Source organism: Microcaecilia unicolor, chromosome 4 (assembly GCF_901765095.1).
Source record: "Microcaecilia unicolor chromosome 4, aMicUni1.1, whole genome shotgun sequence".
NCBI lineage: Eukaryota > Metazoa > Chordata > Amphibia > Gymnophiona > Siphonopidae > Microcaecilia > Microcaecilia unicolor.
In genome coordinates this window covers 203,821,989-203,839,051 of record NC_044034.1, presented here as the reverse complement: position 1 = coordinate 203,839,051, position 17,063 = coordinate 203,821,989, and the positions used below count along the sequence as shown (strand labels likewise).

General features: G+C 43.9%; 1 protein-coding gene across 3 annotated transcripts in view; it reads right to left on the bottom strand.

The window, feature by feature from the left end:
- The window catches only part of VWCE (von Willebrand factor C and EGF domains), a 333,354-nt gene that overhangs the window by 117,863 nt on the left and 198,428 nt on the right, over positions 1–17,063 (bottom strand). For all 3 annotated transcript variants that reach the window (XR_003941942.1, XM_030201137.1, XM_030201138.1), the window contains 2 exons: positions 4,991–5,108; positions 2,859–2,944 (listed from right to left, as the gene is read on the bottom strand). Coding sequence is in view for 2 of the 3 variants with exons in the window: in XM_030201137.1 (XP_030056997.1) it covers positions 2,859–2,944; positions 4,991–5,108 (204 nt within the window). In the remaining variant the exon portion in view is untranslated. The remainder of the gene's footprint in view (positions 1–2,858; positions 2,945–4,990; positions 5,109–17,063) is intronic.

The following is a 17,063-nucleotide window of genomic DNA, read 5'->3' as shown; positions in this document are numbered from 1 at the left end:
GATACAAGATGGAATATTTTTTTCTCGGCCTTAAGCTTCTATCTCTGTTCACTTTTGTATTGGATTGCTTTACTAAATATCAATAAAAGTATGTGAACTTAAAAAAAAGATTTACACTAAGCTGCTGGCAGCTTTATTAAGTACTATAATGCCATCACTAGTTCATAGAGATCAAGTGGGATTAGTGAGATGCTGCATGACAACAGACAATGCTGGGCTATTTTTTAATGTTGCATCCCTGGCTAGTAATGGTGCCAGTCCCATGAATGCCTTATCATTAGATACTGAAAAGGTATTTTTTTAAAATAAAGTGGTGCTATCTATAGTTCTGGAATGGTTTGGTTTAGGTCCCTCTGTATTATTCATATGATCAAGATTTTATATCTGTGCCACCCCCCCCCCCCCACCCCCATATACAAGCAAGTATATGTGTTAATGGAATCTGCTCCAATCCCTTTTCTCGCTGTACAGGCACTAGACAAGGTTGCCCTTTGTCTCTTCTCTTGTTTAATTTTGCTGTAGAACCCATGGTTCTTCCTATTCAGCCGGAAAACATCACTGACTTACGCACAGCTACTGTGGAATGCAAGGTCTGAGTTCATGCCGATGGCCTTTTTGACTGTAACCTTGATCCCTGGATTTCTGTCCATTATTGATGAATTTTACCAACGTCTTTAGCCGTTTTCAAGACCAAACTCAAATCCCACCTCTTTACCACTGCTTTTGACTCCTAACTCACTTACCCTGTCCTTTTTCCTCACCTCTTTATTCCCTTACCCTTAATTGTTCTGTTCGTTTACCTGTCTTATCTAGATTGTAAGCTCTTTGAGCAGGGACTGTCTTTTGTGTATGGTGTACAGCGCTGCGTATGCCTTGTAGCGCTATAGAAATGATAAGTAGTAGTAGTAGTATTAAATTAATTGGTCCAAGAAGAACATGCTACCATTAGATCACTTTACCATCATGAGGCCCTTCCAGATAATCCCCAAAAATGAAACACAGAATCTATCAAATATCTAGGTATAAAATTGGACTGCTCAGAGGCAGAAACAACTGACAGAAATGTGGAGGTGCTGCTGAAAATTGTTAGAGACTTAGGGGGAAGTTATCAATGTATTCTACCTTTAAGACAGGTTATTATACCAGGGCTCATTTTCGAAACAGAAAAATGTCAAACAGCACAAAGCAGCATATAGACATTTTTTTTTAAGCAAAAATGTCCAAATTATTATCTTTGAAACTCATTTTAAAGAATTTTTCTATGCAGCTCATCTAAATCTCAAGGGGGGCATGCTGGAGGCATATACTGGCCAGGACTAGGGCAGGCTTATGATTTAAACGTTTTTCTGCTATAATGGAAGATTGTAAAAACGTCCTGGGCAAAAAATAGGATGTTTTTGGCTAGACCTTTTCAATAATGACTAACCAGCTTATTTTCGAAGGAGATTGCCAGCCATCTTCTGACACAAATCAGGAGATGGCCGGCAATCTCCTGAACCCAGCCAAATCGGTATAATCGAAAGCCGATTTTGGCCAGCGCCAACTGCTTTCCATTGCGAAGCCAGCCAAACTTCAAGGGGTGTTTCAGTAGGGTAGTGAAGGCGGGACAGGGGCATGGCTTGAGATGGTCGGCTTCGCCCGACAATGGAAAAAAGAAAGCCGGCCTTGACGAGCATTTCACCGGCTTCACTTGGTCCCTTTTTTTTCACGACCAAGCTTCAAAAAGGTGCCCCAACTGACCAAATGACAAACGGAGGGAGTCGGGGATGACCTCCCCTTACTCCCCCAGTGATCACTAACCCCCTCCCACCCTAAAAAAAAATTTTTTTAATATTTTTTGCCAGACTCAAATGTCATACCCAGCTCCATGACAGCAGTACGCAGGTCCCTGGAGCAGTATTTAGTGGGTGCAGTGCACTTCAGGCAGGTGGACCCAGACCCCCCCCCCCCCCCCACACCTGTTACACTTGTGGTGGTAAATGTTAAGCCCTCCAAAACCCCCAAAACCCACTGTACCCACATGTAGGTGCCCCCCTTCACCCCTAAGGGCTATGGTAATGGTGTACAATTGTGGGGAGTGGGTTTTGAGGGGCTCAGCACCCAAGGTAAGGGAGGTATGCATCTGGGAGCAATTTTTGAAGTCCAATGCAGTGCCCCCTAGGGTGCCCAGTTGGTGTCCTGGCATGTCAGGGTGACCAGTGCACTACAAATGCTGGCCCCTCCCACGAAAACCGATGCTGGCCATCTGAAACCCGGCCATCTCTGACATTTGGCCGTCCCTAACCGTATTATCAAAACAAAAGATGGCCGGCCATCTTTTTCGATAATACGGTTTGGGACCTCTATTTGCGGCGCCAGCCATTTAGATGGCCGCCGATATAGATGGCCAGCGCCGTTCGATTATGCCTAAGTGCCAAAAAGGTGACCAAACTGATCAGCTGACCACTGGGATAAAAGCATTAGTCTCCTCTTAATCCCTTAGTGGTCATTGACCCCCCCTCACCCCCTAAGAGGTGAAAGTACACACTACGCTCTATGACAGCTGTAGATATAATGGCCATTTCCATTACAGCAGCAAGCAGGTCCCTAGAGTAGCCTAGTGGTCATTATAGTGGACTGTAGAGAAGGGGACCCAGGCCCATATCCCACTCTATCTGGTACACTTATGGTAGAACGTGTGATTGCCCCAAAAACCACAAAATACCTACTGAACCCACATATAGGTGATGTCTGAAGGGCTATTGTAGTGGTGCATAGTTGGGTACAGTACATTTTTAAAATCTGTCCTAGTGTAGCATTCATCGTGCGCTTTCCTCTTAAACATCGAGGCCTTAGTTGGCCTCACTGTTTTCATTCACCTGGCAGATGCAGATTTCACATGGATCTCCAGGTGACCAGATCTGTCCAACTGGAAACTCAACCCCATTGTCATCAACAGGACAACCTAACAAAAGGCAAACAAAACAAAAACAGAAGAAAGTTACAGAAAGATAAGAAAATATAATTTCTCTTTCTTTAGAAGAGAAGACCACCCCAGGGACCAGTAAAATAAAAGGTTGGTTAATGCTATGCTTGCTTACAAAGGAGGAGAATAGAAACCAGGAGTGATGGCATTTCCTGAGAGAAGGTTTTTGGTAAGAACTGGGATCACACAACTGTTCTGCATAATAGAACAAAATCATTTTGGGGCAATTCTATATCAGGGTCCCTAGGATAAGCAGGTGCCTATTTCAGGCCAGTTCTACAAAGAAAAGTAGGTGCTTACTGTACATTTATGGTGTCTCTTGCAGCAGCCCTATAACTGGCGTGAATGCCCATGCCTAGATTTTATCCAGATAGTGCACAAGTCAGTGGTGGCCCTATTGTTTGTTCATTTACTAGACCGTCACTTATTACAGAGGTAAATCAGAACAGTTTACAAGATAAAATAACATTAAAATAATATTAAAACAGTAGATAGACATACTATGAAATCCATTTGTGATAGGAAAGCACTACAAAAAGACAATACACATGCAGTACTCTCCCTTTCCCTCCTCAACCCTTTTCCCCACGTTTACCTTATTTTTTTTCTTTTCAAAAGGTGGCAGTGGCAGCAATTCCCACAAGCTGCCCTGCCGCCGGCACCTCTTCTCCCTACTGTGATCCACCTCTTGACGTAACTTCCTGTTTCCTCAGAGGCAGTATAAAGTAGAGTGAAGAAGTTGGTGCTAGCGGCAGGGCAGCCTATAGGAATCGCTGCTGCTGCCACTACCACCTTTTGGAACAGGAAAAAATAAGGTAAACATGGGGAAGAGAGTTGAGGAGGAAGGAGGGAGATGCCAAACTGGGTGGGGGAAGGAGTGGCATCTTAATCCCTGCCTCGGGCAGCAGATTGCTTTGGGCCACCACTGGCACAAGTTACATAATACTAAAAGTTAAGCATGCATTTGCACGCCTCACCCATGCATTCACCCACTGGCCGTGTACACACCATTAAAACATGGTGCACACTCTTCCCCTAGTTTAGTATTCTCTAAGAGGTCATTTATACATGTAACTGGCCACTTACATGCGTAAATGGCTAGAGTACCAACATTTACACACATTCCTGTTCCCTAGAACTAGGCATCCTCTTTCTCCACATTGTAGATAATATTCTAAAGATTTACTGTAGAATTCATGGGGGAAGCCACTGCTTGTCCTGGGATCAATAGCACAGAATCTTGCTACTCTTTGGGATTCTGTCAGGTACTTGTGATCTGGATTGGCCACTGTTGGAAGCAGGATACTAAACATAAAAACATAAGCATTGCCATACTAGGACAGACCGAAGGTCCATCAAGCCCAGTATCTTGTTTCCAACAGTGGCCAATCCCAGTCACAAGTACCTGGCAAGTTCCCAAAAGAGTAAAATAGATTTTATGCTGCTTATCCTAGAAATGGTTGGTAGCCGTAGGGCGGTGGAGGTTGAGTCAATGATTAGCAAACTGGCACGTACAAGTGATCCACCATTGGGTGAGATGTGAATAATCATGTGCAAGATATGAGACTCTAATCCACCTAGTTATTTCAACAGCTCTTGTTTTATGGTTACTCATTTATATACACTCAGTGTTAATTCTTGTGATATATCCTAGAAATGAGCAGTGGATTTTCCCCAGGTCCATCTTAATAATGGCTTATGGATTTTTCTTTTAGGAAATTATCCAAACCTTTTTAAAACACTGCTAAGCTAACTGCTTTTACCACATTTTCTGTCAATGAATTCCAGAGTTTAATTACACACTGAGAGAAGAAATATTTTCTACGGTTTCAAATTTACTATTTAGTAACTTCATTGCATGCCCCCTAGTCCAAGTATTTTTGGAAAGAGTAAACAAGCGATTCACATCTACCCATTCAACTCTGGGCTAGATGGACCATTGTTCTGACCCAGTATGCTATTCTTAAGTTGTAAAGGAATCTTCTGAATCTTCTGTCTGTGAAAATTGTCTGATGAGGCTCTCACCTCTAACTGCGGAGGACTTCTGGCATCTGAAACAACAGTGTCCCACTTCCAGCAGCCACTCCTCCCTGGGGCACTCCAGAACTGGGCAAGGAGTAAAAGAGCATTCCACATCACCATTCTGGAAGAGAAGGAAAAGCCTTCAAAGGCTGTAAACCATTTAGATATTTCATGATAATCCATATATCAAGCATAATAAAACTCAAAAACTTGAAAATTAAGGAAGGACAAATGTATATTTCCAAACATATCTTTTTGGATGACAGTTCGTTGTTTACAGCCACTTTTACATTTGTCAGTTGTGTGGGTGGATCTTGTGAGATGCTATAGAAATATCCAACATCTCTCTGATCTTTCACTTGGGAAGAATCTATTAAACAAACTGAGCTGCTCAGTTCAGCTTTTTCTACTCCTAAAGAATAGGGTGATTACTGAAAATGAACAGGTGTCTAGTTCAGACCTCTAAAGTTCTTTAAAGTGGTACATCTCTGAGGAATTCCTAACAAAGTTTATGCTAATTTTTAGCATGTATATTTCTATGTCTACAATTGACACAAATGGCTGAGTTATCATGATGTGGTCAAAATGAATATGTAAAATCTAAACAGTAGCAAGTCACAAAAAAGTAACAAAATATCAAGCTATTGTTCCTGCTTAGGTCCAGTTCCTTGCTCTGCTCAATCGGGTGGTGACTCCGTTTAAGGTACATGCTTCCCTCTGTGACAGTGCATGTAAATTGGCAGTCAAGGATTAATGACAGTCTGCATAATGTAATGTTCCTGGAGATGGTGCAATCCACTAGGCAAACTGTGTATTTGCATGGGGGCGGTAACTCCAGGGAAGTGGTACCACAACTCAGCCAGAAAAACTTTCTCTCTTTACTGCTGCTCTCCCTCTTCCCAGAGGTGCCGAGGCCACCGCCTCAGTCAAGATCCCTCCAAGGCTCTAACACTGCCAAACTCCTCTCCTGTGGTGCTTTTCTTCCTTGGTGGTCCTCACACCACCACTCTAGCTCTTCTCCTTGAACCTCATCCTTTCTCACCTTCCCTCTATCAGCATGAGAAGTAGTACTTAGTACAGCATCTACTTCTAATACATAAGTATATAAGTATTGCCACACTGGGACAGACCAAAGGTCCATCAAGCCCAGCATCCTGTTATTTATTTAATTCTTTATTTATTGCATTTGTATCCCACATTTTCCTTACCTCTTTGCAGGCTCAATGTGGCTTACAATATGTCGTTGTTAGTAGATAGTAGAATAGGAGATACCTGTTAGTGTTAAATGGAAAGTAGTATCATCAAAGATTAAGCAAGTGAGAATAAGTAGAAAACATACTGATCATAAGTCAAGATCAAAATTCAAGCAAGTAGGAATGAGCAGGGGCATTGTAGATGATAGGCATGGTTGCTTTGTGTTATATTTCTGGTTGTTGATCTTGTTGGTATGCCTTGTTGAATATGTGAGTCTTCAGGGATTTGCGAACATTAGCTAGTTCGTAAGTAGCTTTTAAGCTGCGCGGTAGTGTGTTCCACAACTGTGTACTCAGGTAGGAGAAATTTGACGCATGAGTTAGTTTGTATTTTAGGCCTTTACAACTGTGGAAGTGCAGATTAAGGAATGATCGAGATGACCTTCTAGCGTTCCTGGGCGGCAGGTCTACTAGATCTGACATGTAGGCTGGGGCATTTCCGTGAATGATTTTATGAACTAGAGAACATATCTTGAACGTGATGCATTCTTTAAGTGGGAGCCAGTGTAGCTTCTCCCTTAGGGGCCTAGCACTTTCATATTTTGTTTTTCCGTATATGAGTCTTGCTGAGTCTCGCTGCTGTATTCTGTTTCCAACAGTGGCCAATCCAGGTCACAAATACCTGGCAAGATCCTGAAAAAGTTCAATATATTTTATGCTGCTTATCCCAGAAATAAGCAGTGGATTTTCCCCAAGTCAATTTATTAATGGTCCATGGACTTTTCCTTTAGGATGCCGTTCAGACTTTTTTAAACCCAGCTAAGCCTTTACCACATTCTCTGGCAACGAAATCCAGACTATAATTACACGTTGAATGAAGAAAACATTTCTCTGATTCGTATTAAATTTACTACTTTGTAGCTTCATTGCATAACCCCTAGTCCTAGTATTTCTGGAAAGAGTAAACAAACTATTCACGTCTACCCGTTCCACTTCATTCATTATTTTATAGACCTCTATCATATCTCCAAGCTGAAGAGCCCTAGCCGCGTCAGCCTTTCCTCATAGGGAAGTCATCCCATCCCCTTTATCATTTTTTTCGCCCTTCTCTGTACCTTTTCTAACTCCACTATATCTTTTTTTGAGATGCGGTGACCAGGATTAATGGGGCCAGACTCGCAATATGCACCTTGAGATTTGTGTGGTTCATACTGCAAGACTGTTCTATGTAGGAAGGAAAACACACATTGCATTAAACACTGCCCTTCTGGCTAGCTTGAGGGAAGAATCAGGAGAGTAGGCCTGCTGCACCAGCGACAGGAGGGGGAGAGGAAATACAGGCAGTATCAACATGGGGAAAGAGGGCGCAGTGGGAGCTTTGGAAGGGGAGAGGGAACAAGGTGTGAGGTTAAGGAGGAAGGAGCTCAGTGAAAGCTTTGGAAGGGGAGAGGGAACACTGTGAAAAGAGGGAACAGTGTGAGAACTTTTGATGTCAAGGCATAATGAGAACTTTGCAAGGTGCACATTGGGACCAAATGGGCCAGTATTCAAAGGGACTCATACGTTTAACATCTACCATTACACATATAAGTCCCCTATCCATGAATTCTCAGAAAATTTCCCCTATATATGGGGACAGAGTGAGGACACTTCACCTAGCTATACTCAAACACTATCCATTCAGGTAAGAGGTTTAATTTAGACAAGATGTGTGGAACTTTACAAAGTGTTGGAACTTCAGTTATTAAAGATAGTCTGGTTTTCCATGGTTTCCAATTGTCTATGAAGAATCAGACTATCCTTAATACCTGAAGTTCCGATTGAGGTAAGAATTTGAGAATACTGAATTCTCCACCAGTTTGCTCTTTACTTTGTTTGAGATTCTGTTCTGAAAATATATCCATGAAGTGTTGCTAATTGCTGAATGTGACAATATTTTGATTTCCTTATGTTATATTTCTAGTAGTGTAAAACAGAATTCCAAGAGGGAGGGTGAACCTGATGTTATGTGTCCAGCAGAATTGTTTAATTTAACTCTGTTTTTGGAAACTTCACAGGAAATTTCATAGAGCGAGCCACACTCTTGATCTCTTTTATGTCTGAAAAGGATAAAGTAATGATTTTGACACCATATTTTAAAAAGAAAGATTTGTTTTGTGGCGGTAAGCTTCAAATATTTTCTGCTGTGGCTCAAGCCATGAAGTTATGTAGGAAACTATTTCTGCAATTTAAATCTCTAGTGCTTGCATTAGGGCCGACTTAAAAAAATTTTTTTTTAATTTAATTTATACTTTCTTTGATCCTTCTCAGTTAGAGCAGTTTTTGTTAGATAAAGAAGCAAAATGATTTTCTAAATGATTTCTGTGGCTGTCAGGTGAGGAATTAGTTGATAAATAGGTATAACTGTATAAATGTAAAAGTGGTATGGAATTTCTTCTTTAATTTCCTTTGAATTTCTTTATAGTTTGTATCTCAGTTCTCTCCGTGATGTGGACTTGGTTAGTTTCCTGTGTATATGTGAATATGTATGTCTTGAAAATTAAAAAATAAAAAATTAGAGAAGAAAAAAAGCTGTCCTTAATTAAACTACTCAGATATGCATTTACCCCTGGATTCTATATTGAGGGGCATAATCGAACGCCCATCTCCATGGGTGTCTATTTCCGAGGACGGGTACGCGAAGGGGCGGGCCAGACCATATTTTCGATAAAGATGGGCGTCCATCTTTTGTTTCAATAATACGGTTTGTGCCGGGCAAATACATCACATTTGGGCGGATTTGAGCTGGGCGGTATAGGTTTTCAGCGATAATGGAAACCGAAGGCGCCCAGCTCAAAAACGAACAAATCCAAGGCATTTGGTCATGGGAGGGGCCAGGATTCACAGTGCACTGGTCCCTGTCACATGCCAGGACACCAACCGGGCACCCTAGGGGGCACTTGTAACAATTAAAAAAAAATTTTAATACCTCCGAAGTCCATAGCTCCCTTACCTTGGGTGCTGAGCCCCCCAAAACCCACTGCCCCCAACTCTACACCATTAGCATAGCACTTATGGCTGAAGGGGGGCACCTAGATGTGGGTACAGTGGGTTTTGGGGGCGGTTTGGAGCGCTCCCATTTAGCAGCACAAGTGTAACAGGGGGGGGGGGGCCTGGGTCCACCTGGGTGAAGTCCACTGCACCCACTAACAACTGCTCCAGGGACCTGCATACTGCTGTGATGGAGCTGGGTATGACATTTGAGGCTGGCATACAGGCTGGAAAAAGTTTTTAAAGTTCTTTTTTTTTTTTGGTGGGAGGGGGTTAGTGACCACTGAGGGAGTCAGGGGAGGTCATCCCCGATTCCCTCCAGTGGTCATCTGGGCAGTTGGGGCACTTTTCGGGGACTTGTTCATGAAAAAAAAAAGGGTCCAAAAAAAGCGGCCCAAATTCTCGCTATTGCCGCCCTTCTTTTTCCCATTATCGGCCGAGCGTGCCCATCTCTCCTCAACCAATAAACATGCCCCAGTCCCGCCTTCACCATGCCTCTGACACCCCCCCCCCCCCCCGTCAACTTTGTCCGTTCCCGCAACAGACTGCAGTTGGAGGCGCCCAAAATCGGCTTTCGATTATACCGATTTGGGCGCCCTTGAGAGAAAGGTGCCCATCTCCCGATTTGGGTCGAAATATGGGCGTCTTTCTCTTTCGAAAATAAGCTGGACAGTGTGCCTAGCGTTCAGCACTGAAATCCAAGCGTATTCTATAACAATGCATGTAACTTAATTGGTTTAAGAAGCTAACCGCACTTATGAGCACTAACTGGGAATAATTAAAATTTACGTGCATAACTTGCTAAGCATATTCCGCAATGCACAGTGCCTAAATTCTAATGTGTGGAGCAAAAAAGATGCATGGTTATGGGCAGGGAAATGGGTGTTTCATGGGTGTTCCAACATTTATGTGCACTGTTATAGAATATGCCCCTCTGTGCTTACGTCTACGCTCTGGCATTTACGCCATATTTTCCTTGGAATAAATGAATGCACGTAGTTCTAACTGCTGGAACGGCAACTAAGAATATTCTATGTACCGAGCCTAAAGTTAGGCACAGCTTAAAGAATACATTTAGGCAGAAATGTATTCCGCGCTGATTTTTCAGGCTCTATATATAGACTCTAGCCCTTAGGGGGAAGTTCTACAGCTGAGCACTTCCAATTTGTTGCCCAGAGGGCATGTAGTAGGCATCTACTTTCCTTTATAAACAGTAGTGTAACCAGGTATTAATATGCTTTACATTTAGATGCTTACATTTACACCAGCCATAGAGCCAGTGTAAATGCGACCACCTAGGCGTAGCAAGGATGCATGTGCAGTATTCTGTAAGTTGTACATGCAAATGGGAGCTATGCCTATGCCCTGCCCACGCTGTACCCCTTTGTAGACCACACTTACATATACATGCTATCCACCTTATAATTGAAAGAGAAAAACGCCTAGATTTCGACCCAAATCGGGAGATAGACGTTTATCTCACAAAAACGAATAAATCGGTATAATGGAAAGCCGATTTTGGACGTTTTCAACTGCACTCCATCGCGGAAGCGTACAAAGTTGACGGGGGCGTGTCGTAGGCATGGCGAAGGTGGAACTGGGGCGTGGTTATCAGCCGAGGAGAGATGGGCGCCTTTCGCCGATAATGGACAAAAAGTATGCGTTTGTAGCTAGAATTTAGGGCACTTTTCCTGGACCCTGTTCTTTCACGAATAAGGCCCCAAAAAGTGCCCTAAATGACCAGATTACCACCGGAGGGAATCGGGGATGACCTCCCCTGACTCCCCCAGTGGTCACTAACCCCCTCCCACCACAAAAAAATGATGTTTCACAACTTTTTATTTTCACCCTCAAATGTCATACCCACCTCCCTGGCAGCAGTATGCAGGTCCCTGGAGCAGTTGTTAGGGGGTGCAGTGGACCTCAGGCAGGTGGACCCAGGCCCATCCCCCCCCTACCTGTTACAATTGTGCTGCTTAATGCTTAGTCGTCCAACCCCCCCCCCCCAAACCCACTGTACCCACATGTAGGTGCCCCCCTTCACCCCTTAGGGCTATAGTAATGGTGTAGACTTGTGGGCAGTGGGTTTTGAGGGGGATTTGGGGGGCTCAACACACAAGGGAAGGGTGCTATGCACCTGGGAGCTCTTTTACCTTTTTTTTGTTTTTGTAAAAGTGCCCCCTAGGGTGCCCGGTTGGTGTCCTGGCATGTGAGGGGGACCAGTGCACTACGAATCCTGGCCCCTCCCACGAACAAATGCCTTGGATTTATTCATTTTTGAGCTGGGCGCTTTCATTTTCCATTATCACTGAAAAACAAAAACGTCCAGCTCACAAATTGTCGAATAAAACATGGACGTCTATTATTTTTGGAAAATACGGTTCGGTCCGCCCCTTCACGGACCCGTTCTCAGAGATAAACGCCCATGGAGATAGACGTTTTCGTTCAATTATGCCCCTCCACATACGTTAAGCAGATATTTGCAGAATAGTGTTTAGGCACCATGTTGCCACTTACGTGTATAAGTGCAGCACACACATGTAAATACTAGAATTCCAAACATTTGCACACATAATGCACACATAGAGCTAGATTCTTTATATACTATCTAGAATCTAGGTGTGTCTGATACAGATGCCTAGGTGTATTCTATTAGACATGCCTAAATGTAGGCACAGTATATAGAATATGCCTTGGGCTGGGTGGATGCACCTACATTTAGGCATGTCCATTCACGCCAGTGAAAAGCTTGTGTAAATGCATGCGCCTACATCTATGCGCACTGGCCCAAATTCTATAACCATGTGCATAGATGTGATTGATAGGCCCAGCATGCCTACACTCCTCCCGTCGCCATGCCCCCTTTTTGGCTGCACGTGTGAGAATTTATGCATGCTGCTTTACAGAATATGCCTAGCAAAGCATGTGCATAAATTCCACTTAAATCCACTCAGTGATGATAAGTGGCTCATTAAACAATTAAGTTGCAAGTACAAATCTACATACATGCGCCTATGTTACTAATCAATGCACACCTAGGTTACAGAATTGCTCCAGTAGCTGCTGATTATATAGAGCTAGATTCAGTAAATGGTGCTTAAAAAGCAGCGGGATAAGCACCCATTATAGAATAGCACTGAGTACCAATTTTGGACACTAGGACTTATGTCTGCTGAAAACCAGGTGTAATTCCCAGCGCCCAATTTGGGCGCACATCCTCTGTATTCTATAACACTGTGCACAAATTATAGGAATGCCCCTGACCCGCCCATGCACCTCCTATGGCCACACTCCCTTTTGCATTACGTGCTATGGGATTTAGAGCATAGAACAGCACATAGCACAATGTGTGCACAAATTCATGCTGGTGCCAATTAATGCTACTTAGTGCCCAATTATTGGAACTAATTGGCTCATAAGGCAGATTAGTTGGGTGCACATCTTAAATTGGCGCCCAAATATCGTTGCCCGGTCTAGGGGATAGCTGCCAGCAGAGAGCACTCTCCTAATAATTCCTAACATTCTATTTGCTTTCTTAGCCGCCACTGCAAATTCAGCAGAAGGTTTCAACGTATCAATGATGACAGCCTTTTCCTGGGCGGTGACTCCTAATGTGGAACCTTGCATCACATAGCTATAGTTCGGATTCCTCTTTTCCACATGCATCGCTTTGTACTTGCTCACATTAAAAGTCATCTGCCATTTGGATGCCTAGAGGGTCATAATCGAAAGGGGTGCCCAAGTTTTCCTGAGGACGTCCTTGCAGGATGTCCTGGCGAAGGGGCGGGGAAACCCGTATTATCGAAACAAGATGGGCGTCCATCTTTCGTTTCGATAATACGGTCGGGGATGCCCATACCGTGAAATTTAGGTCGACCTTAGGGATGGTCATCCTTAGAGATGGTCGTCCCCGATTTTCGGCGATAATGGAAACGACCAAATCCAAGACAGCATTCATAGTGCACTGGTCCCCCTGACATGCCAAGACACCAACCGGGCACCCTAGGGGGCACTGCAGTGGACTTCAGAAATTGCTCCCAGGTGCATAGCTCCCTTACCTTGTGTGCTGAGCCCCCCAAAACCCACTCCCCACAACTGTACACCACTACCATAGGCCTAAGGGGTGAAGGGGGGCACCTACATGTGAGTACAGTGGGTTTTGAAGGGCTCACATTTACCATCACAAGTTTAACAGGTGGGGAGGGGGGATGGGCCTGGGTCCGCCTGCCTGAAGTGAACTGCAGTACCCACTAAAACTGCTCCAGGGACCTGCATACTGCTGTCATGGAGCTGGGTATGACATTTAAGGATGGCACAGAGGCTGGAAAAAAATATTTTAAAAGATGTTTTTAGGGGGTTGGTGACCACTGGGGGAGTAAGGGGAGGTCATCCCCAATGCCCTCCGGTGGTCATCTGGTCAGTTCGGGCACCTTTTTGAGGCTTGTTCGTAACAAAAAATGGATCAATTAAAGTCGCTCAAGTGCTTATCAGGGACGCCCTTCTTTTTTACATTATCGGTCGAAGACGATCATGTGTTAAGCACGCCCCAGTCCCGCCTTCGCTATGCTTCCGACATGCCCCCATGAACTTTGGTGATCCCCGCGATAGAAAGCAGTTGAGGACGCACAAAATCGGCTTTCGATTATGCCGATTTGGGCGACCCTGGGGGAAGGACGCCCATCTCCTGATTTGTGTCAAAAGATGGGCACCCTTCTCTTTCAAAAATAAGCCTGCTAGTCTCCCAGTCTAGTAAGATCATCTTGCAATTTTTCACAATCCTCTTGCGATTTAACAACTTTGAATAACTTTGTGACATCAGCAAATTTAATTACCTCACTAGTTATTCCCATCTCATTTATAATATACTAAAAAGCAGCAGTCCCAAACGTACATCAAAGTAGTGTAATAATAAACAATGACTACAGAGTTCCTGTCAATAGTTTATATTTTATATGGACGTTTCTTTCACAGTATAACCATAAGCATTTTGTTAAGAATTACACAGGTGGGAAGGGTGAAGGGGGGAGTATAGAGGGCGAGAGGGGAGGAGGGGGGGAATCAAAAATTCAATAGCAGGAAATTATGATCCATGTTCACATGCGTGTTAATATTATAAAATGACAATTTTTTGAATAACATAAGTATGTACATGTGTAACATGCTGAACCATCAATAAAAAATTGTTTAAAGATAAAAAGCAGCAGTCCCAGCATAGACCCCTGGGGAGCTCCACTATCGTTTATTTATTTACTATTCTGTTACTTATTGCAGTAGCAAAACAGAACAGTTTACAATATCAGTATATCAATTCAAATATAGAAAACAAAACAAATTAAAATTACACATTAAAAATTAAAAATGTAAGAAATCCATTAATCGATAGGAAAGCACAGCAAAACAAACATCCATACAAAGTAATAAAACATTAATACTTAACCAAGTTTAAAAAATCCTATCTAAAACAGCTCATAATTTCACTATTTACCCTTCTCCATTGAGAATACTGACCATTTAACTCTATTCTCTGTTTTCAATCTTTTAACCAGTTTTTAATGCACAATAGGACATTGCCTCCTATCCCATGACTTTCTAATTTCTTCAGGAGTCTTTCATAAGATATTTATCAAATGTGTGTGTATTTTTACATTGGGCTTTGTATTATAGTGATAGTTATAAGCCAAAGCAAACAAGTTCTCATTTGTGTGATGTGGCATTTTAGAAAGGACATACAGATTGCATTTGAGACGTCCTGGCTTTAACAGCCTGAGGAAAACGTATTTGCAGATATCGGCACCTGCTTTGCTGCAACTTACCTTTTACAGCCAAATAGGGGCACACTGTTGCCCCAGTTATGTTAAATATAATAGGAGAAATGGGAATCAAAAATTTGTATACATACGCAGAAATTCCCACTACAAAATATTCAACATCAGTAATCACTAGTAATGAACTACTCAGTATATCACTGATGTTGAATATTTTGTTTTGGGTTTTTTTTTACTTTGAGGTGACTGTCCCAACAAGTCTTAGAAAATTATAGACAGGGATTATATAAAAGGAAAAGACATCGGAATCCCAGTCTATAATTTTATTTATTTGTTACATTTGTACCCCACATTTTCCCACCTATTTGCAGGCTCAATGTGGCTTACTTACAGAATACCGTAAAGGCATTCACCAAGTCCGTTTGAGAACAAATACAAGGTTATGTTGTAGTCGAATAAGGTAGGTGCGTTTCAGGCACCATGAAGGTCGAAGGGAGGGAAGATTGTATATTGTCCAGTACGATCATTGGTTTTGCTGTGTTGCCGGGTGTGGGGATTTACGTTGGATCGGTGGAGTAAGCCTTTTTCAAGAGGTTGGTTTTTAGTGATTTCCTGAAGTTTAGGTGGTCATGGATTGTTTTCACAGGTTTTGGGAGTGCGTTCCATAGTTGTGCGCTTATGTAGGAGAAGCTAGATGCATGGGTTGTTTTGTATTTGAGTCCTTTGCAATTTGGGTAGTGGAGGTTTAGGTATATTTGTGATGATTCGGTTCTGTTCCTGGTTGGTAGGTCTATAAGTTATATCATGTATCCTGGGACTATGCCGTAGATAATTTTGTGGACCAGGGTGCAGATTTTGAAGATGATCCATTCTTTGATTGGGAGTCAGTGCAGCTTTTCTCGGAGGGGTTTAGCATTATCAAATTGTGTTTTACCAAATATCAGCCTGGCTGCTGTGTTTTGGGCGGTCTGGAGTTTTTTTGTGAGTTGTTCTTTACATCTCGCATAGATTCCATTACAGTAGTCTGTATGGCTTAGGACCACTGATTGTATTAGGTTTCGAAAAATTTCCCTCGGGAAGAAAGGTTTTATGCATTTAAGTTTCCCATTGAGTAGAACATTTTCTTTATTACAGAGTTTATACTTGGCTCTCGAGAGCAAAGTTGCGGTCGATTGTGACGCCGAGTATTTTTAGGCTGTCTGAGATAGGGAGGGTGTGTTCTGGGGTGTTTATGGTTGTGGGTTTGTCATGGGCGTAGACTGGGGGGGGCGAGGGGGGGCAATGCCCCCCCAAACGCAGGGCCGGCACCAGGCAGCTCTTCCTTCGCCCCGCCCTCTCCCCGTTCCTTCTCCTCCCTCCCTCCGGATCCATCCCTCACCGACCTGATCTTCGAATCCTTTGTCTGCCCGGCACGCTAGCGCTCTCTCCCCTGCTGGTTCGCGCTTTAAAAATGGCCGCCGAGACTTCCAGAGCCGGCCTCGCGAGACTTAGTCTCGGCGGCCATTTTGAAGCACGAACCGGCAGGGGAGAGTCAGCGCTAGCGGGCAGGCGAAGAATTCGAAGATCAAGTTGGTGAGGGATGGATCCGGAGGGAGGGAGGAGAACTGGCTCGCTGCGGGGGGGGGGGGGGGGGAGAAGGAACAGGAAGAGGGTGGGATGAAGAGAGGGCAGGGGAGAGGAGGGTCACTGCTGGACTGGGTGGATAGAGGGAAGGGGAAATGAGGGCCACTGGGTATGGGGACAGGGGAGAGGAGGGTCACTGCTGGACTGAGTGGATGGCGGGAAGGGGAAAGGAGGGCCACTGGGCATGGGGGCAGGGGAGAGGAGGGTCACTGCTGGACTGAGTGGATGGAGGGCAGGGGAAAGGAGGGGCATGGGGACAGGGGAGAGGAGGGTCACTGCTGGACTGGGTGGATGGAGGGCAGGGGAAAGGAGGGCCACTGGGCATGGGGACAGGGGAGAGGAGGGTCACTACTGGACTGAGTGGATAGAGGGAAGGGGAAAGGAGGGCCACTGGGTATGGGGACAGGGGAGAGGAGGGTCACTGCTGGACTGAGTGGATGGAGGGAAGGGGAAAGGAGGGCCACT